The sequence below is a fragment of the Aythya ferina genome (assembly GCF_964211825.1).
Source record: "Aythya ferina genome assembly, chromosome: 2".
In the NCBI taxonomy this organism is placed as follows: domain Eukaryota; kingdom Metazoa; phylum Chordata; class Aves; order Anseriformes; family Anatidae; genus Aythya; species Aythya ferina.
In genome coordinates, this window is record NC_140297.1 from 106,163,869 (window position 1) to 106,186,386 (window position 22,518).

The 22,518-nt window shown below is 37.8% G+C and overlaps 1 protein-coding gene across 2 annotated transcripts in view; it reads right to left on the reverse strand.

Moving 5' to 3' along the window:
• Window positions 1-22,518, reverse strand: part of GNAL (G protein subunit alpha L) — a 195,844-nt gene that overhangs the window by 39,367 nt on the left and 133,959 nt on the right. For both annotated transcript variants that reach the window (XM_084511100.1, XM_084511099.1), the window contains exon 5: window positions 18,996-19,093. In XM_084511100.1, the coding sequence (XP_084367226.1) occupies window positions 18,996-19,093 (98 nt within the window). The remainder of the gene's footprint in view (window positions 1-18,995; window positions 19,094-22,518) is intronic.

Consider the following 22,518-nt stretch of genomic DNA (forward strand, 5'->3'; position numbering starts at 1 on the left):
ATGCCTTCCTGCACCTATTCTAAATGCAATGACCGCAGATTGTACAGTGCTGTTCATTTTGAGGGGCAAATAACTGGATCTAACAATTCAGAGCTGCGAACGGTCACTTTCTCTCCAGGCTTGCTGGATTACTGGAAATCCATGGCAAACAGCCACAAGATTAACTCTTCTAAGAGATGCGGTGGCTATACCATTTTACTGCCTTTCCTAATGCTTCTGAAATGCAGCTTTAACTAGCTAATGGGTAGCCTTTGGAAGACACTATTTTTCACTCAGTTAGGCACACATGGGTGCATTCCTATCATCTAGCTTGGCTCCTTTCAAGTATCTTTCACAGAAGACATCTGTCTACTGAGGGGAGCAAAGATTCCTAACTTTGGCTGGCTGTATTGTGTTGATTTTACATAGTCTACAGCAAATAAGTCTCGAGGTCATTATTGGAAAATATCTACATAATATCTACATTGTCCCCAGCAGCCCCATAAAGCATTTATGTTGGTCATAGACTCACCAAGTTTAAAAGCTCTTTCGTGTACATGTTTCACGAGGAACAACTTGGATTTTGTCTACACTTCAAACACAGTAAAAACTCACTGAATACAATTTTACTGGTCGTATAGACAGGGAAAGTGGTAGTAGTTAATGACATTTGAATCACTCATGTTTTACACTGGCTATTATGTACATTAAAGACAAAACTGTTGGCTGACCATTTTCCAACGTGGTGGATTTTCCCAGGGTGGACAAAGAGTCGAGCTGGTTAGGAAAAAACATTCTTAAATAATTTCCATTTCCCCCCCCCTCTTTTTCAGGGGGTCTTGCAACAGCCTATGCGTAGTAGATTATGTTGTCTATCATGAGTCCTATCATGAATTCCAGCGTAAGTATTTTTTCTGAAACCTTGAACACATTTGCAGTATTAAAATAAAACTCATTTAAAGTACACTGTGGAACTACAAGATTCTGGCCACATTTACTTATGCTAAATCTGATTATTTTGAGTTCTCCCGAACTTATAATTTGATCTCATCTATAGCTGCATGAGCAGACTTCATTTGATGTGCTGTACAAAGAGAATTGAGAAGGACCAGACCTGTACCTGTACCTCACCGAACACTTTCCAGGAAGTAATGAAGCTGTCCTGATACTTTCTAGACAGAATAACGATGTCTTTGGCAAAGAGCAGCACTAACAATTATTTCACAGCGATCGGAAAGACAAGCCAATACCTATGACTGCATTGTACCGAAAAAAACCTATGACTCCTGCAGAACAACCTTTAATGTCAAACACCGGAACAGGTTTTACAAGGTCTTAAGGAAGGCACTACACCTTTTCTCACAGATGGGTGAACTGAAAGGCAGGGATAAACTACCCCAAGGCCAAAACAGATAATGCATTCTCCAGAGTAAAGCTATGACTCCAAGCACTTTTCTTCCTGAAGAAGTTTGCCCTTTTGCTTCCTCTGTGTAAATAAGGAAGACAAAAGTCAGAAGAAACTGAAATAATGCATAACAGACACCAAAAATCAGCATGATACATGATTACAGCCTGCTGTAAGCAGCTCAGAAATTGAGGAGAATGCAAACAATAGCACATGTTCTATGACTTGGACATGGAGAATTCCCTGGACTCCTATTCATATGAGCAAGCTATTGAGAAACACTGACATTTGGGCAATAAAAAAAATAATAATAAAAAAAACCACCACCAAGAGAACATTGATTTCCCAATACAACTGCCATTGTAGTTTTCCTAGCTGTAAACTGATTCCTTCCCCCACTCCTCTGCTGATTTGTCACAGCATCTTTAACTGGTGCTGACAATAGGCCATTCAGATCTCTGTGCATTGTACTGCAGGTTCAGACTGATCCTCAGAAATGCATCTAACTCTAGCCTGAACTACCAAGATAAATACAAAGCAACATGCCATGATTTCCAAGAGAGGGAACGAGAAAAACAAAGAAAAAAAAAAAAAAAAAAAAAAGAGGAATGCTTTGAATTTAGTCCTGCTCTTCAAACAGGACTGAATATTACAAATAAAACAGCCAAAGGATCCCCAAACCTGTATAATTGCACTAAATGGGTTTACCACCAAGCCCGCTGTAAAACTGACAGTCAAATAAGATTAGCAAAAAAGCGGCTTCTATACTGTTTTATCTTACCACGATCAGACAACTTATACTGTCAGAACAAAAATCAGCCTTGAGCTTTGTGAACAGAATACAATGCAACATGAGCACGGTCATTCCAAGAAACCCAAACCAATTTACCTCTAATTTAATCTTGCACAAAGACAGAAAGTCATGCAGTGACCTGCAAGGATTTTTGTTGTTGTTTTTGAAACGAAGGAACACTGCTGCTTAAAATATTCTAGGAATATGCATAACACTAGGCTGGCATACTTAGTTTCAAAGGCTGCATAATTTCTCTGGCATTATCTGACTCCAGCACGAAGCTGCAGATTTGGCTTTATACCACATCTCAGCATACTCCTCTGGAAATCACCACCCCAAATAATCTGTGGAATATTTATGAAGTAGAGTCGAAACAGTGCTTCAGGGAGGCATCAGTGCAGGGAAGTGGCAGAGGAAACTGGGAGGTAAAATGAGGGATGAAAAGGCAGACTGGCAGTTAGTGCAGCAGCGAGGCAGGGAGGAGGACAGAAAGCAGCTTATTTCCAGAGCCCCCATACCTTCTCAAGTTAGTAGCAGATCTGGAAGACATGACTTGGGGGATAAATCGTCTGAACTACCTGCACATATGTAACACATACACTCTTCCTCATACAACTGCATGCATCTTAAAAACATGTAATTTTCAGTGCAGGAAATTGCAACTGGGAGGTTGCTTCTTGCTCAGAGCACTGAAGAAGATGGAGATGAGTAAGGTACTGGATGGGCAACTGTATTACATTTAATCCAGAGGAGAGATGCCTTGACAAACTTCTTGAGTTTAAACATGTGAGCAGCTACAGGGCTGTCATGCAAAAGCCAACTGGGGCTTTTGTCATGGAACATTTTTTTGTCATGGAACAAAGAAGGCAACGGAGAAGCTGGGGATAGGAGGAACAACTCCTCTGCATGGCCAGCCACGCCCATTGTGCCACACACAATCCACTGCCACATTCCCCATTGCTCAAAATCTTAAACTGTTGATGCAGAGCATTTTTATTGCTGTTATTTTTCTTAGCTTGAGGGTTAATGTAATTCCTTATATTTTCTTTCCTTCACAGTAAGATGGCCTCAAGCACATAGCAAACAGATGATTTATTTCAATGCCCTCTTTGCTTTCACTTTGGGAAACAATTGGGATTTGATTATTTCACCTTTTAGCGACAGAAGAACAAATAAGGAGTCCTCACATTCCTCAGAAAAAAGCTCTAGTGCTTATTCCAACTTGCCACTATAGGATTTGAGAATTTCAGCTGAGGACATACAATTGGAGTAGAAACAATCCTTTCAATTGAAAAGGTAGCTACTTACAGAACAAGAGCATTTCACACCTAAATAAATATTTAAAGGTATTACGGTTCTAGGAAGTTTCTTTCCTGAAACCAGGCTCTACTTGTTACTTTATTTCTCCAAGGTTGCCATCAACTTCTGAGAAAAAGAGATATTACCTAATTACTTTTAAACTATACAACAATAGAAGCAGAAATGCATATAAAAAGTAATATTCAAATTGTGAACAGCTTGAATATTTATGCACACTATGCGACATTTGGGAATTTCCAGCATACTTCAGTGCGAGTTCCTGATGGGTTCTTTTCACTTGAGAATCATACTGCAAGAATCAATTCAGTAAAAAAATGTAAACTTCTGTTCTGAATTAAATAGTGATTTCTCCCCTTTCCTCTCCTGTTGGTATGTTTTGTCTGGTAACATCAGCAGAATGAGCACATATTGCTTACCTTGCAAGTGAGGTGGCACCGTAAAGATCTTGGCGTCTTCTCTGCCGCTAGGTTATGAACTGTCATGTGGAAACCATCTGCAGCATATGCTGAGGGTACCAAGATGCACTGCACTGAATCCTCTCAGGGATATGGCTAAGGGTTTGTAAATGCTCACAACACCCACAATGGTTTTCAGCTGCCATTATTTCCCTATTGGATTTATGGCTGACTCCTAGTAGGAAGCAGAATCAAAATGCATGGAATACTGACTGTATTGCTGAATTTGTTCTAGAATGAAAAGAAGTCTATTTTTTTTTATTATTATTCTTTTTCCTTTTGCTTTTTTTCCTGCCTTTCTATACTTGTTTTTGTGGTTCCTCTGGAAACAGTGCTCTCTCTGTCATGCATGCCTCGATCTAGTACTTATCGAGCAAATCGCTACATATGACACTTTGTTCCTTCATCACAAGGTATGGAGAAGCAGCCACATGCCTGGATAAAGCAGAATTACCACAGCATGAGTTACGTGAAAAGCAGACCTCTATTAAGATATTTTTTTAGAGAAAAATGAAAAAAAAAAATCCTAATGTATTATGAACAGTAGAAAAATATAATTGTATTAGACAATATAAAGGTAATTTCATGTTTAGATCTGATGGGTCAGATAATGGTCTGTTCCCTAACAGAATACAGTAGGAAAACAGAGATAAAAATTCCTTCAGTGCATAAATGCAAAGACTTCAGATGATCGAAAACTGCTACAATGCTTTCTAGTCTTTACAGATACATGACAGTTTTTGAACAGACACCCCTATATTCTGCCTCTGGAAATTACATAAAATTATAATGTATAAAATAATTTTAAAAAGTCAAAGGAAGCTTGGGAATAAGTAGTAGGTAAAATGAGCCAACTTTACATATCCAAGCAGACAGGTGAACCTCACTGTTTGTTGACCAAGTGGATGCATTACCTATCTATCTCAAGAGCACAGAGATCCGTGTCATAGCAAATGGCCCATCTGCCAAGAATAAAACAATGAACAAACAAAACGAGGTAAAGCAAAGAAATGGATCTGCAGATACTATTAGTAAATGGACAGAAGAAAAGGAAGTACAAATATTGGCAAACAAAAAGAGATCCAGTTGTAATTCAAATCAAGACCACAAGTAACTCAGCGAGCTGTGCACTGGAACAAAGCAAAAGGACAATGCAAATGCAAGCCTACACATGCAGGATTCTGCTCAGAAGACTTTCAACCAGTGCTGCAATATCTGTTGCATGTAAGGTGATACTGTAGTTGTTTATACACTGCAGAATACAAGTAGTTTTTATGTTGAAATCTCTCCAAAGCAGTGTGACAACAAGATATGCCTCTGATTCTAGTTTGAGAGAGAAAATGGAGAAACATTGGTAATTGGTATTTTGCAAGGGGTTGCAGGAAGCAAGCAAGTCTTCCGAAAGCATAGTCTCTTTCACAGGTTTTCAAGGACTTCTGACAAGGTACAGAAAGATACAGAGTGTTCTTGCCCATTTTTTTTGAGGTGGGCTTAAGCTTTGTCTCAAGACAAAGAGGACAGCAACATACCTGTTAGAAGAACCTCTCCCCAGTACTCTGAGGTCCACAAAGTAAGATGACTACAGTCAGTGCGATGAAAGGCAGAATAAAAGTGAAACCTTTCACTGGGAAAGTCTTTTCTATTTTTCCTCCACAAAGAAGTTTAGTTGTGCTTCTAGCAGCTATTGCAGAAGATAACCATCTTCTGGAACAACGAGGCTAGATGAGATGAAACAAGTCTTGCTTGGGGAGAAAAACACTTGTTTTAAACTCATCACATGCTCTGAAGGGTTCAGAAGATTAAATATTTTGGAATCGTCTTTCACTTATTCCCTTTCTAAAATTCACATAATGTCTTTAGAATGTTTGTTTTTTTTTTTTTTTTTTTCTGAATATTTTTTCTCTGTTATTACGGGCATTTCCTTCTATATTCCAGTTTTCATAGTCTCCTTTAAATCCGCGATAAATTCACAATAACAATACCAATCTCACTTACTATAACTGCCTTTTAGCCAGGCTTACAAGCTGCTCAGAGTGCAGCAGTGTATTTACTCACGTTTCTGAACATTTATCTGCATTGTGTTCTTCATAGAATGTAGAAACAGATTTCTCTAGCAAAGTTTTCTTCAGGATTTTATGTATTTTTGTTTGTTTGTTTGTTTTCCATGTCCATTCTGCTCATTTCCATTCAGGACATAGATTAAAAAACCTGTCACCGTGCAATCTCATACATTTCAAATAATGTCTTCATAAAACAGACATAAGAGACAACTACCAAGGTCCAATGCTTTAAGACTCTTCAATCTTGCCTAAAAATACTTAGTGCTTTATTATTTTTGCCTTACTTGGGAACCCTCTATTTATTATCTTCGCCCACCTACAATCTTTTCTTCTTCTTTTCCACACTCTAAATTGGTATGACTTGTTTACAACTTATGTAAGAACATTCCTAAAATCAGTTTTAATCATCATATAATCATTCTTTCAACATATTGTATATTATGATGAGCTCCCTGCCAGAGGTACAGAATTGTGTATTTATAAATATGCTAAGCAATTTCTCTGAATGAGCTTAAATAGAGGTCTCACCCTTGCCAGTTTTTCATAATGTAATTTGATGATGATTACTTTTAAAGTACTATCAGGTCAAAAACCTCAACTGTTGACTGTGTTGTTTGGAACTGATGGAAGCGACGTGCACTCTGCATTCCCTCTGCACCACAATCTCTTCCCTCTCACCTTACAGTGACAGCCCTACAAACATCAGCTGCCCTCCAACTACAGAGGATGAGGTGAGGTGAGTAACCAGTGCATAATGCAAGTTAAAGCAGGGGGGAAAAAGAAGACCTCCATGCATGTCTGAACAGAAAATGAAACTGGAGAAAAACGAGTGACTACGTTTGTCTTTTTATTTTTTTTTCTACAGCAGTAGCAATGCTGATATAGTGAGCTATAGTTTACTGTGATTGCTTCATAACTGGGCCTGCCAATTTTGTACAATGTAGTAAACGTTTGTTAACTGGCATCTGTTTCTTTATAAAAAAGCTTTTCAAAACAGAATCCAACATGTTAGTGGAGAAAATCTAGTATATGGCAAATTTATCAAAAAAAAAGTTTCTAAGATCCTTACAATGTAAGGCAACATGCCAACAAACTCAACGAAGGCAGAAGTTATACTGGATAAATAAGTCCCTTTAATACCACAGCTTACTTCTGTATTCCCTAAATAGAACAAACCCTAGCGGTTACAGCACTCTTTCCTCACTCTGACACTCTGCTGCTCATTAACAACCTATTTTTTAATAATTTGATATAGTACTGTAAGCAACTGCAAGTCTGACATAGATGTGCCAGTATATAAGTCCAAGCAATTACAGCCATGCTGATCATTAAATTTCTTCACAAAGTATTTGGAAATAAATGGTGTATCTATATCATCATACTTTCAGAATGCTAATGCCCAGAATGCAGATTTTCCCAACTCCAAATGCTTTGTTTTATACTAGAGGACAGGTATGGAAGCCTTCCTGTATACAGAAAAAATAAAAACAAATGAAGGAGCTGAAGGCAGGCAGTCAAGAAATGTATTAAATGTGTCAGCAATCTTCACTTAGAAAAATGTAAAGAAATGTTATCTGGATGTTCAGTACAATTCATTTCTGTGATAAAGTATTTGAAAAATAAAAATATACACCTCAACCTCCCCTGCAATGTTCATGAAGGGAGACTAAATCTGAAAACTCTTCTCAGAAAACCAATACAACTGATTTCAAGATTCATCTTTTCATGTTTGGCAGTGAAGTATGGTAACTGCTTAATATCATCTGTCTTTTTTGATTACAAATGGAGGAATTTTCAAGGGAGCAAAATGAAAACAGTAATTTTTGAACTAGTTCTAGAACAAATTAACGTTTTAAAATTTTTCTCTGGAAGACAATTATTTGGTCAATTACACAGGAAGTCTACTGACAGATATTACACATATTTTCTTTTCCACTGCTTAATTTATGCTCAAATAAAACTTTGTGTAAATACCCACCATTATAACAAACATTTCTAATTAAATCAGAAAGAATACTTCCACAATAGACACAATTGAAATGGCTTCTCTGAAGTCAAATAAACTTTTTCAAAAATCTGGCAGTATCATTATTGTTTTGTATTAAAAAGGAACAAAATTAGATTTAACTTAATTACAAGAAGTAAAGAGACACTGTTAAACTGCTTAGTCTCCCAGTCTGACTTACCTTAAAATTGGGATTACAACCAAAATGATAAATACCAAGACCCATCTTCGTTTAGTCTGAGGTGTAAAATTTCTTTTTTAAGCACAGGGGCTTAGTCTCTACATTTTTCCAACACAGTGTAAACTTAATTTTATTTTCTTATTTCTTAACTTCTGCATTCCACCATTTTTCTTTTTTCGATGTGTTGGTGTAGCACTAATTTAGAAAAACACCACCACCCAAACCCTGGCTTTGTGTAGATCCTAACATAAACAAGGCTGGGCACGTATGTAAGTGCAGAGGAGCCCATGGATGCAGAGTCTGGTCAGTGAATATTTCCTCATAGAAGAAAAATGACTCTTAGTCTTTCATTATCTTGTGGTGTGAAATGGTCTACTTGTAAAATGAAAAGCTGACCATCTCTAAGTGAAAAAATGTATATAAAGCTTCAGGGAAGTCAAACCCCAATTATAAGTAAGTTGACAACATCACGTATTACCTGGCATCAAATTTTGCTCTTGCTTCTTTTTTAAATATTCAACTTACAGGTATTACAGTTATTATACAGCTATTGTATTACATAATGTTATGTAAACAAATGTTTCACAGTAGGTTAGGTTTAAGGCAACAGAACAAAACCCACACTTATCTTTGGAGCACAGTGAAAAAAAAATCCCATAGAAGAATTTAAAATACATTTGTGTTACATAATGATAAGCTTATTAATAGGCTAAAGTATTCTTTAACCAGCTGATCTCTTCCATCGAGAAGATGCACACATTCAACAATGAATTGTAAACGAACACACCGAATTAAATTCTGTATTGATTGACAGAAACTGGAGAAGTGGAATAAATACGTATCTCTTAATGTTCTCTACAATATAATAAAGCAGGCTGTGGTCATACTTCACTTTCTTCCATGCATACATTGGAACAGTCCTAAACCAAGAAAAGCATATAAATAACACTACAGCTGACAGAATGACCTACAACTTCCTTCTGAAAGGTACTCATAAATCCTGCATGCAGATCCTAGATAACCAACAGTTGCAGTTTTATTTTGTTTGAAGAAGTTCTGAGACATTGTCACCAAGCAATGACTCACAATAAGGACTTCTAGAGCTAAGCTGTATCAGCATGATTACTACAAGAGTTTTTCTCTCTCTTTGATTCAGCAGCAGGGAAATGCTCAGTTTTAAAGGTTCTCTTTACTGGTAGTTACCTGTACTCTAGGTAGAAATCAACTTTCAAGGTTATTTTCAAGGCCTGCTTTTTAACAACCAAATTATTTCACACTGTTATATTTGAAAAGTACTTCATATTATTTATACTATACAAAATTCCAACAAAATAGCCCTCAATGAAACCAGTTCTATGGAGAACTCCCTCCCTTCTCATCACTCAACATCCCAGATGTTGGCCACTTTCACCAGTCACTGGCCCACTGTGCCAGCTCACCGACTCAGTCCTATACCTGCATCTCCTTGCTTCTTGGCCTCTAAGAGATCCTCTTTGCTGTGATATAAAGTACACATAGCTTCTTTAACAACACATAGAGCAGAATGCTCTTTCTTTGGGTTAAGGGACATCAACACTTGGAGACCGTGTGCACTGAGGCCGGTGCTAAGTGTGTTGACACTTTAGTGGGTTTTGCTTGGGCTCTAAGAGTGCTTGAAGTCTGTATCATAAATGAATATAAGCCTCTGAGAGTCTGCAGTACAACTCTGCAGAAGGGATATGGAAAACGTATCTCTAAGTTAAACAGAGGATACTAACACAGACATGCAGATGGGCTCAGCTGACAGATCTCTGCAATCCTCTATTTTGCTTAATGGATTTTATTTCCAAATGAAGTTGAGTTGCTCTGTCAGAGAAACATATTCTGCACCTACTATAACAACGTGTGTGCAAACAGTCTGGAAAAAAATTAAGAATCTTATAATCAGCATTCATCTGGCTTTCAGGAAAGAAAAATATGGTTGAATGAGGAAAGAACTCTTTCCTCAGCAGAATAAAAGTTAGCTTTGCTGTATTTTTGAAGTGAAAGTAGGAATGTTTAATAAAACATCTTAAAAAAGCAGATGCTTTCAGGTGTTTGTCACAACTTTGCTTGGCCTTTAGACTCCAGAAGTCGATGCTCATCAATACTTAGTCTGCTTTCTCTGACAGTTGTAGCAGGTTCTTACCACAGTTACTGCTTTGGCAAAAATGTATCAGAGAGGAGTAAACATGTAAAATGCCATTCACTTCTTGTCTGGAAAAACAATGCAGGAAGACCTGACTTATTTCATAAATGCTAAAATGCAGAGGAAAAAGGAAAACCTTAATACTGCTGCATTTAAAGTTATGTATGTTATCATAGTGGGTAACAAATTTTTCTGATATTCTGTATGGCAAAGGAAACCTGTATCAGGAGCATTTGTTTTTGCTAGTTCTTGTGAAACCAATCACTTCTATGATGGCCAGATACGAAATAAACCCAAATTCTAATATGGACATTTTATTTATCTGTAAAAGGAAATTTAAAGAAAAAGAAAGAAGGAAAGAAGGAAAGAAAGAAGGAAAGAAGGAAGGAAAGAAGGAAGGAAAGAAAGAAGGAAGGAAAGAAAGAAGGAAAGAAGGAAGGAAGGAAGGAAGGAAGGAAGGAAGGAAGGAAGGAAGGAAGGAAGGAAGGAAGGAGGGAAGGAAGGAAGGAAGGAAGGAAGGAAGGAAGGAAGGAAGGAAGGAAGGAAGGAAGGAAGGAAGGAAGGAAGGAAAGAAAGAAAAAGAAAGAAAAGAAAGAAAAGAAGGAAAAGAAAGGAAAGAAAGAAAGAAAGAAAGAAAGAAAGAAAGAAAGAAAGAAAGAAAGAAAGAAAGAAAGAAAGAAAGAAAGAACGAACAACTATATTACTGCTTCAAATTGAGGTTAAGGAATACTTTATGTTTTTCTGCCTTACCTTTTCAAACTTTCTGCCTATTCCAACACTGCAGAAAACATTGTCATGCATGTAGAAGTATGTGGGAAAATGTACAGTTTAGTTTAATGTTTGAGCATCCCATCTAGGGCTGCTTAAATGCTTCTCCAATGATAAGTAGTTAATAGGAAAAATGATTTTTCATATTAATATTTAGAAGATGGAGAAGGTCCCATGTATATAGCCTATTTTCTTTCTTATTTTTTAATTGAGAAATATTGTGCCTTTTTACCCTATAAATCACTTGTAAATTCAGGCGGCTAAAAGAGGTGGGTGCATGCCCAAATGCCATACTATTGGGGAACAGTATTTTCATACTGCTACTTCCCACAAACCGAGAATACAAAGGTATTTTGGCAGCTTCTACAGCAGCTTCTTCTTCCACATATTTGTACTTCTAAATAACAGTATTATATGATCACGGTCACATTTTGATTAATAAAATTAAGACAGAATTGGTAAAGTCTTATGATATTTTTTCACGAGTGAGGGTAAAAAGGGGAACAACAACAAAAAATCACAACAGATGAAATGGTTATTTCAGAAAATTCCCAGTGTGTATTTTAAGAAACCACAATTCTGCCTCTCAAGAGTGTGGTCTGGTAGTTAGTTAACAGTGAAAAATGTAAGCCTAACACACACCAGAATGACTTTTGTCCTATCTGGCAAACACCTCTTTTAGAAGACTCATCAGTAAGGCTAAAGTAATTACTCTATAATTATAACCTCTCTCCTTTTTTCTATCATTAAAGAACAACTTACTTTCTGGTTAAGTTTAAATCAGGTAAGTGAAGAAACCCTGCTCATCAGTTAACCAAAGACAATTTGCTTCTAACTTATATACTGAATTTTGTATGGTTTGAAAGTGATGCTGTATAGAGGAAAAGCAAGAAACTTTATCCTCATAGTGAGTTGTCTTTAAACAGAAGTGAACTTTAGATGGAAGAAAATTGTTGTTTACACATATCACCATCAAAATTTCAGTAACACAAGGAATGAAATATTTCTCTTTGATTAATACTTTTCATCTTTTCTCTAAGTAAAAAACATTAAGTTCTATACTTAACAAATCAATACCAAGGTTAAAAAGGATCACCAGTTTAAAAAATATATTATCTAGCTTATAATCAGTGTGTTTACCTTAATCTATACAAAGACCTGCATTTACTTATTACTCCAGTATGATGAAGAAAATTTATTAAACATAAAAAGCAACGATGAAAGGAGTTTCTGAGTTGTTTCACACCTTCTGGTTCTAACCTGCCAATAAAAAGCATGCTTCAAATATGAATCTGAAGCTACACTCATACTCTATTACATTTGAAAATAAATGTTACAACTGTGCTTAAAGCACTTCAAAGAGATTTCAGCCATGTTTCTGTGATCGGTATGCAAGGCGACTTCTCTCCGCCTGCGTAATCCTTCAGCTACTCCTTCCCACTCTCCCTCTGCTCTCTTCCTTTCCACAACAAAAACACGATTTTAGCAGCCATATTTCATCGGTCCACTTCCCTTTCAATACGCCTTCTCACTTTCTCAAGACACGCATGAAGAAACACCAAGGTGTCTTGAAAGTAGGCGGCTATCAGAAAGCACAACAAGAGCTCCTCAAAGCCCAGGCTGTGTATTTCAAGCTCCAGGACGGATGTGAGCACTCCCTCTCAGGAGCATTCCTGTTTCCCATGTGCAGTCAGCATGGTCTGAACAAGAGCAAAGCATGGCACCAGGACTGCTAAAACATAGGCAATGCATTGTGGATCAACAAGGCATCAAAATCATTCCAAACATAGAGACGGCAGTGGAAAGGAAGTAATTTTGGATTTTGTTTCAAAAGGTGTCCCAACACAGATACCATACTGCTCTTTCAGGGACAAAAATTAAAGATTTAAGTTCCTTAACATCTCTTCCTTAGATGGTGCAGGTACTCTGATTATTGATTGTTGCTCCTTGTCAGTGTAGAAATACAATGCTGGATTGACGATTTCACAGATAATACAACCATGTCAATTTGAAAACCCCAGTTGCTTATTCAGCAGTAACTTCATTTACATTTTCTGTTGCAGTTTTGTCATGCAGTATGCAAGCACACCAGGTCAGACTCTTTTGGTCTCATGCTGGCCATCTTCCCAGAGAAAGTTAACGATGAGGAAATTTTCTAGGTCCCTTCAGCGATCCCTTCCCCTTTCCAGGAATCCCCAGTGGCAGGGAAGATGCCACAGTGAATGAGCCACAGAGGATGTACAGATGGGATTGTTTTCAAGCTATGATATCACAACCCCCTTTTCCTTCTTCACATACAGTTTTGATTCCGGTGGTTTGTAAGCAGTTGCCATCACAAATGGGAGAGGCTCAGTAGGTGGCTGGACATCTTTTTGTATGTTCAAAGACTACAGTGGGTCTAGGCATAGAAATGCAAAAGCCACTGCTCCTGACACTCTATAAAAGGCACATGTAATTTTACCTGTAACAGCGTGGGTCACCAATGAATTTGCAGTGATAATGTATTTCAGTACTTCAACAGGCTGAAATGCTTCTTCTAAGCATATATTTAATTCCTTAAAATTATTTTTTCCTACCAGAATTCCCTCCTCAGCTTTGGAAAGTCTCATTTTTTTTTTAGGTGTCTTTCCATGACCTCTACTGTCTGTATAACTCCTACAATGCAGTACTATGAAGAAACCTGGGACAAGCCAGAAAGTATACAAATTTAGCTGAAGGCACTCAGTTCCATGTATCTACTTTGTCAAAGACATATGACATGAGATATGTCAAAAATCTTTGATGGGCTGCAACAATCAGTCACTAACTGATACAGCCAATTACCAGTGACAGTTTTATGTAAAATATTAAGTAGTTTGTAGAATTTTTTAGCAAAATTTCAACTCAGATCTCAAGGGTGCCCATGACACTATTTTTCCTCATGTTTCAATGATCTTGAATTAGACAGAACTGAACAGTGTATGATGATGGGGAGGCACAGGAACAAATACATAAAGGAGGGCGTAATCCCTAGATTTAATCCTGCATACAGTGAAAATTATAAAACAAACAAAAATGCTGAGATGATGCATTTCCTTCCTACGCTCTAATGATAAGGAAAAATGAAAAAAGAGAAGCAGTTCTGCTATTTAACTACCGAAGTTGAGGCCTCCCACATTGTCAGAATAGAAAAGCTGCTTGCTGCTGTACAGACACGGGTAGTTATCACTGTGTACAGCACTTTCAAAGGAGACAGAATTAGTAACTAATAAAGACCTTGGTCTTGAAAAGGTTAATATTGAGGACAACGGCAGTGTTACGGGTCGATTGGGTTCATTGGAAACTGGTGTTGGGAAGGCACCACAGGAAGGACTTAGCTGCCACTGAGTCAACACAGCCTGTTTGTGACCTCTCTGTGTGAGAGCTTTAGCAGAATCCAATTTGGAGTATGAAGCTGCCAATTCTAGGAAAATCCCTAGAAGTAGTATTAAACAGCAAATCCCAAAGCCACACTAAGCGAAGGTATGAGAATTACACTAACGCATGTATTTATTTACAGTCATGCATGCAGCGTGTGTATGTACCAACACGAGACTGAAGTGATAGGCTAGACAAAAGACACAAATAATGACAAAGTAGGCTCTTTGACCTCAGACTGCAAGAGGGAATTGAGGAGTGATTATGTCCATACTAATGATTAAGCCATATCTAGGAGAGAACACAGTAACCTAGAAATATAACTTGTTTTCAAGACATGTTGCTAAGACTGAAAACGAAAGAAAAAGTTTTCACACGTCAGGATTTGATGGACAACAACTTAAAAAACTTTTTTAATTACTTCACCTAATAACAGGATAGATGCCTCATAGGTTGGCTGAAACCCTTCGCATAGAAAGAATAACTGCAAAGAAAAGGAACTTGAGATGTGTCCTTTGCATGTATATTAGCTCAAATATAAAATCAATTTTCTTTGGCCAAGTTCACATCCCTTGTGTTTGCTTTTCTGAGAACTTGCATAATCAAGTTTTATTAGCACAAATGTTTGTACAGAGACCAATTTAGGCCTTCACACTTGAGGATATCAGGAGTGGCGTTTTTTATCAGGGAAAGGAGATTGGTAGTCAAATGGGGATAAACTACTGGCTGAGGACAGTGCTCCCTTAAGCCCTTGGTTTAGTTCTTATACAGAGGAACACAGCGAGCGAAGTACAACCTTTCCAGCTAGGGCCACCCACACACGTGCACACACACACACACACACAGCTATTCTGTGTGAATGCATTAAGACAAAAAAAACTCTAGAAGTTTCCAGTAAACCTTAAAGTAGTTTCTTCATTTTTTTTTTTTTTCCTGAAAAGATGCCTTGAGCAAACTGTATGTGACCTTAAAAGAGAATTAGATTTTCTGCTTTTGTGGTTTTCTTTTTTTTTTTTTTTCCTCCCTAATTCGTCTCTTCTGCTCTACCAACCACTATCTTTCCCTGATACTGCCTAGGTGCTGTAGTATCCCCACACCTTATGTCTCATCACTGCAACCAATTTACCAATTTAACCCGGTCAACTGAGCAAACTGACATGTGAGCAACCAAAACTAAGATAACTCAACCTTTACTTCATCAGGACAACAGATGTATGTCACCAGACTGTTCCCAATGTTCCCCAATGCTGACTGATGATCTGCAGAGTTCTTCAACTTCACTGCTGTCATTAGGCACATGTATTAGTTTCCAAGCAAAATGTAACTGCAACAGCTTTTCTGGGATTGCTAAAGAAGCCACCAACTAGTGTACGCAGCAGTCACATCAGAATATTAAAATGGCCCGACAAGCAGGCCCTGATTCTCACTTCTATGGAGGATTGGTATCCTGGTAATTTTAAAAGGCATTAAAGATAATAGAAAAGCAACTTTCATGGCCCAACGTAAATAAAGAATTTGCCTTTGTGTCTTCCTACTACCTCTCTTTCCAGAAAAATATTTTTCCCAGAGTAATAAAATTAAGTTAAGTTTTAAAAACAGAGAAGCTAAGTATTGTAGCCAAATTAAACTCTTTTAAAATACACTGTAGTGGTAACTCATTTAACAGTCAGGAAGCTGGGTTGCTGACTTCATAATATGCTAATAAAGCTTTTCAGTATTTCAAGTCAGCAATCCAACTTGTAATCCAACGGTATTTTTAATACAAATTGTTTTTTTTTTTTTTCTTTTAAGCAGAGAAATTATTAGTGGCCTATTGATAATGTTCTTCCTGAACTAACAGGTATGAGATTGGGATTTAGCTGATAGCCTGAGATGCATTCTCCCAAAGCCTGTGCAATGAAAACAATGTAGATATTTAAAAATACCCAGTAAGCATGTGCATCAGCATTGTGCTCCTTCCCCTTTGTTCTTCACCCATTAAAGGTGACCATGGACAGGTTCTGAAAAAAAGGTCATCCACTTGTACTGAACCAGAAGGACAGCACCTTCACTGTCAGTATTCTCTACACGTTTTCTCACATAAGTATTCTCACATAAGAAAACATCTGTACTTATAAGTATTGTATTTCTAACCCAGTCTCAAATGCTTCAGCTACAGGTCTGACCTCACCTCAGCACTCTGAGTAAGATCCATCTAATGCTAACACAGAGGTGCTCTTGGTAAAGCAACTACTGCTGTGCAATATATAAACTCAAGCATGCAGCAAAGATACAACAGCTTGAAAATCTCCTTTTCATTGACTCTCTTAGTACCATTTTGATTTTCAAGGAATGATGGAGGGGCAGATAAAAGCTGGGTGCATTTTTAGTATCTTCTCTAAGATTACACTTCATTATATTAACGTCAACACCTTTGAAGAAAAGGTTGTTTGATCAGATCAATGACACTGGTATTCCTGAGTTTCAAGTCTCCATGAGAAGACTGAACACTTGAAAATGTGGGTGAATTGCTTGACTATTACATTTTCAGGCAGATCACAAAATATAAAGCAGACATGTTTAAAGGATATTTAAGCATTAAACACTATTTCATAAACTGTCTTGAAGGTGGAGGGCTATGCAAGTGTTGTGGTAAGTACAATAGTGAATGACCTTGACAACAGAAAAAGAAAGAGATAGAAAAAATATACAGAAAAAAAAATAACAATAATCTTCCTTCAAGCTTTTAGGAAAAAAAGTAGTGGGATTTAATTTTATGTTTCAGAAGAGTGGACTTCATTCTAGACCCACATTTTTCCCATTTTTTGTTTTGTTTTTGGATGTACCATGAAACAGCCTTCTTGTTGAAATCTGTAGTTAGGCACCATTTTTTAAGGGAAAATACAGTGCCATTAATACTATAATCCAGTGTCGTTGCTGGGTCCTTTAAAAGTCTCTTTTTCCAAAGCAGGACTGGGAGATACATGTCTTTACTGATCATTACAGTAAACTTTATATTCATTTACTTTAAATACATGTCATTATTCTATTTCACTGGTCTGAGGTCTTATTTGAGTGTATTAATAGAACAGTCAGCCTGGACTTTTCAGCAAGCATAGCTCAGATTTGTACCATGGTGGTCATGGTGGTAGCGGTGGGCAAGGGTGGAGGGGACACCCACCAACCACAATTTAGGACAACTTTTTTTTTTTTTTTTTTTTTTTTTTTTTTTTTACTATACAGAACTATTGCTTGCTTGGACTGTTGCAAGGCAAATGCTTGAGCTTTGGTAAGCTCAATCCATTGAGGTCAAATGAGTTATTTCCTACACATATGCAATTTTCCCTCACTTCCATGTGCTGATGAATCATTATTGGATCCTTCTCTTTCCCCAAAATAATCTGGAATAAGGGAAAAGAAAATACAACCCACAGCACCGAAATTCCCCATTGTGGCAGAAGCATGACAATTCCTTTAGCTACACAGCCCATTTTCTCTGCTTGAGCCTAGGCCCTGGGAGCAGAGAGGACAGAAAAACAAAACACTGAGTGCTACAACAGACTTGCGGTATTGTTGCTGACCATACTGCCAATTAGACAAATCATAACACACTGGAGTGTGTTCTCTGAAAACCCAAAATCACATAGCAACTGTAAGAGTACACATTTTCGCAATAGCAGTTCACATGAAATGTGTATTTTTGGTCAAAGTCTAATTCAGAGCTGGGTTATTACTAAGGACAGCGGAGTTTTGTAGCCCTGGCACGTTAATGTACTACTTCCTGATTAATCTGTTTTCATCAATGTACTACGTATTTATGATTTGCACCTTCACAAGCTACTACATATCTCTTTTCCAAACACTCCCAATCAGACAAACCTGTTCAAGGATTACTACTGTTATGCACAAATGTACTGTTTGACTTGATTGATATGAAAGAGAGAATAACAAACATATTAGTACCTTGCATGAAATAGTGCTTATCATTTTTTCCCAGAGAATATACTAGAGACACAATAGTAAAGGAGGTATGCATCCTGTTAGGTAAAAATCTCAGAAGCTTTAGTGAAATATGAAAAAAACAGAGGTATTTCAGCACTGGGTCATAGAATTTAAAACAGAGCATTTTCCTTAGATGGGTTCTAACTTTTTAAAACTTAATAGTTTCAATCAAAATTATTCTGTGTAAATGTATTTCAAAAGGGATACAGATACTTATTTGATTTTTCCTTTCATATTGGCCTTTATTAAGTATCTAAAGTATCTAAAAAGTACCTAAAGTATTAAAGTATCTAAAGCAGAATATTTAGGTGTGTAATAATGACAGGCTATGATAAAGCCATCAATTACTTTTGCTATACACAGAGAAATAAAATGTTAATTGCTGCATTGCCAAACACCCAGATCTTGCAAACATAAATATATTTCATAACTTGTTAGAAAAGATTACATTCTTGGCTATTAATTCAATAGAAAGAAACACTTACTACTGTGCACAGTCAATCAGTTGATACTCGTTTGACCTCTCGAAGCATGCCTTCACACCTTCATCATCCCAGAGCTTTTTTGCATGTTCAAAGAATTCCTGAAAATTGGAAATACAACAAATAAGAGAACATTTCTCAATCTTTTGAATCCCCAACCTAGATTTGTTCCTCCTTCACCCAACCTTCCTGCTTGGAAATTTTGTGGAATGAGAAATTACATCTTTAAAGAAGAAAAGGAAAAAAAAAAACACAACACACATTCATTAGCAAAAATGTAGTAAAATATACTGTACATATGGTTGCTGGCAGTTCCCAGTACATGCTATGTAATCAAGACTGTCTTCAAAATTCAGAGTACTCATACTGTAAGTACAACCATTACCCAGAAGCATGCTCACTTATTTTTTAACTGAATGTATGTTTCTGACATGGAAAGGGCATGAAAGTGGTGCAAAAAGCTGCTCAGCTTATAATCACTAGCTTCTCAGAGAAAGACCAGTCTGTAACTTTAAAAAGATTGTGTAACTTTTCCTGAAAAACACAACTCTCCGCTGTTCAGTATTTTCTCATGCAACATAATTTAATTGCAAGAATTTCAGAGCCTTTGCTCAACACCGCTTCCTCCGAGCAGCGGCCTGGCACAACACACTTTTCCTAGCTATCCCAAGCAACCCAGCCCAGAACTATGTGCCGGCCAGCTTATTTCAGAGTTACTTGAAAGAGGAATCGCAACCCTCCTGGGTGATGGGGAGGCTGTAGCTCAGCTGGACGAAGCCCGCAGGTGCACAACGATGGGTCGGACTCTGCCCGACAGCTCTGGCCGTAGGGCCATATGCACTCCAGCTCTTTTTTAAGCTGGGAGTCAGCTTTCTGTTAAATTGTTGCTGGAATGCCAAACCATAACCAAGTTTTTCCAACCAGATCTTTCTCAAATTGAATGAAGCATGGTTAGATAAATGAAAGAATTTCCAAACCGAGTTGTTAACGTTTTGTGTCAATTTAAACACAGAAGTTGTTTGCAACTTCTTAACACCTTAACACATCTACCAAATCACCAGAGACCTCTGGTCAATCACAAATTTGTGAAACTTAACAAAATGCTTCGCTCTTCCACAATTCAAGTTAGCTCTGTGTAAAACGGGTGCAGCACCACTACTCACTTCATAACCCTGTTGGTAAATACATGAAATTTCTGCAATTGTTTGCCAGTCCCTCATGCCCACATTGTTAGGATTAAAAACTCTCAAAAAACAACATTCCTAGCAAAATATCTCGACAGCACAGTAACTTTACTTCGCCTCCGCATGGGTTTCCTATCTTGAACCCCACCTCTGTAGTGTACCACAAGAGGTAACACTGTGCTCCTCACAAACTGGTTGTGAGCTGCTGGAGTTCTCAGCAGAGCAGAAGAAGCTCATACCGAAAAATTTTAGTTAAGCTTTGAACATGAGCAACTAATTAAATACTTTCTATTTTTTTTTCCAGTTTCCCCCAGTTATATGCAAAGAGAGAAAAATCCATTCTTTCAGAAGCCTTTGAGCGTTAGAGAAAAGGACATGCTAAAGCAGGCATGAAAAATCTTCACCAGAAAGTCTTGGAAGAAAAGAGGAATCACTGGAGATTGGCAGATGCTTATACTGCCCTTGGAATTATTTCTTCATCGTGATGAGGACATGTTTATTTTGTCTTTGTTATTTTAACAACTTATGTAATGATTGTTTAAAACACTGCAGATCCACCTTTTGAAGTTAGGCTGTGGCTATTATAAACTCTCTGTTCCTGCAGCAGAAAGAAAGCAAAAACAAGCTCAAGAAAGGACAAGTTATCAAACTAAATAAATAGGACAAAATGGACAAATGTAAAAGAGAAAGCTGCTGCAAGAAAAAGAAAAGAATTGGCAAAACAAGTGGAGCAAAGTCAAAATGATAAACACCAGAAAATGCGGAACACATTTTTAATTTGAAGCTTCTGCTCGGCTGATATTTAGCTCATTAACTGAACGCATGTTTGCTGGCAGCTTCGTCTAAACAAAGGCACTGCCTTTTCAGTGGAAAGAAAGTGCTCTGGGTAAGCAGGAGGGTCCCAGGGCAAGAGGACTGAGCTGTCCCTCCCGCTCGGATGGGTGCGTGTGTGGCAGCATACCACCTCGGTGCTCCCTCCTGGAGGGGTTTCCTTGCTGCCGACCCTGGGGGCCAAGCATGGTGCTGCTTTCCCCTCCTCGCCATGCACCGGTGCCACCGGTGGTGTGAGTTCCCATACCCAAGGGGAACTGCTCCCGCATCTAAAAAATGGCTCCATTCAGCCCTACAGGATGGGGATGGGAAGAGGTCTGGGATGCTAGCATGAAAGCTTCCTTTCCTACAGGGTGGTATGGTTTGAGAGATGGCTGCAGTCGTAAATAAGTACATAAATAAACAAATGAAATTCAACAGCTACAGCAGTTTCTGACTTTACTTCTGTTTTTACATCCTTTATACAAGCTTTATTTACTCTTTAAACTCTTCTGGAAAAGAGGCAATCTTCTGGTGAAAATAACACAGTTTCTAAGCCCCTACAAATATGTTGTAAATACATGGCTTCCATATTATATGCTTCAAATATTTCCACCTGACCATTATATCTCAAAGCAGTCTATTTAAAACGACTTCCAGACTTTTAGTCCAAAGCAAATCCTATAAAACAGAGCAAATATACTTACCTCATTAAAATGTACCGATCTACTGCAGAGGAGTACACTTGCCTGCAAATTGCCTCCCACACAGCTACCCAATCCTTCTTTCCCAGGTGACTAAAGCTTTCCAGAAAAATCCTGCTTCATTTCAAGACACCAAGTACCATGATCCAACTTTTCACACTCGTTTTTAACCCCTTTCTCTTCTCTTAAGTTCTTCAGCACTTTCTTTCCTCCTTAGTTGCTGAAGGCTCTCACTGCACACACAAGCACGCAGGACGATGCTCATGCATGCCACAAATTTATCTGCTCTGCCTGGACCCTACCTGCTCTCTGTCACAGGACAACATCTACTCAGAGCAGCAGCCACATTTAGCAACTCCTGTCCTGGGTCATTCAAATGATGGAGAAACCAGATTTGTTCCAGCTGATAAAAGAAGACGGGCTAAAGCTTTTTGATTAACATTTCTGGGGAACAACACAGAAAGTATTACCTTCGGTTAGTACAAAACAAATAAGATTTTATGAGTAAATTGTGACCTTAGCATCTTAGATTACGAGATGTCCAAACTAAGATATTCTTAAGGGTGCTGGCTTCTACAAAGTGGCTATTCAGAAGTTCTTAGAAGTCAAGGGTCAGGTCCTTTAAGAAACCTCAGCTGGAACATAAAACGGCGACATGGAAAATCACCAGGGACATCTGATGCACTCGGTTTGCAAACACATGCAGCTGACCTCTATCAGATCAAAGTCACCAAGATCTACCAAAAATATTTAGCATACCGAAGAGAACCAGGAATAACGTACTATGCCTCAAAGCAGAAAAACACCTACATCGTGACATGTCTATGA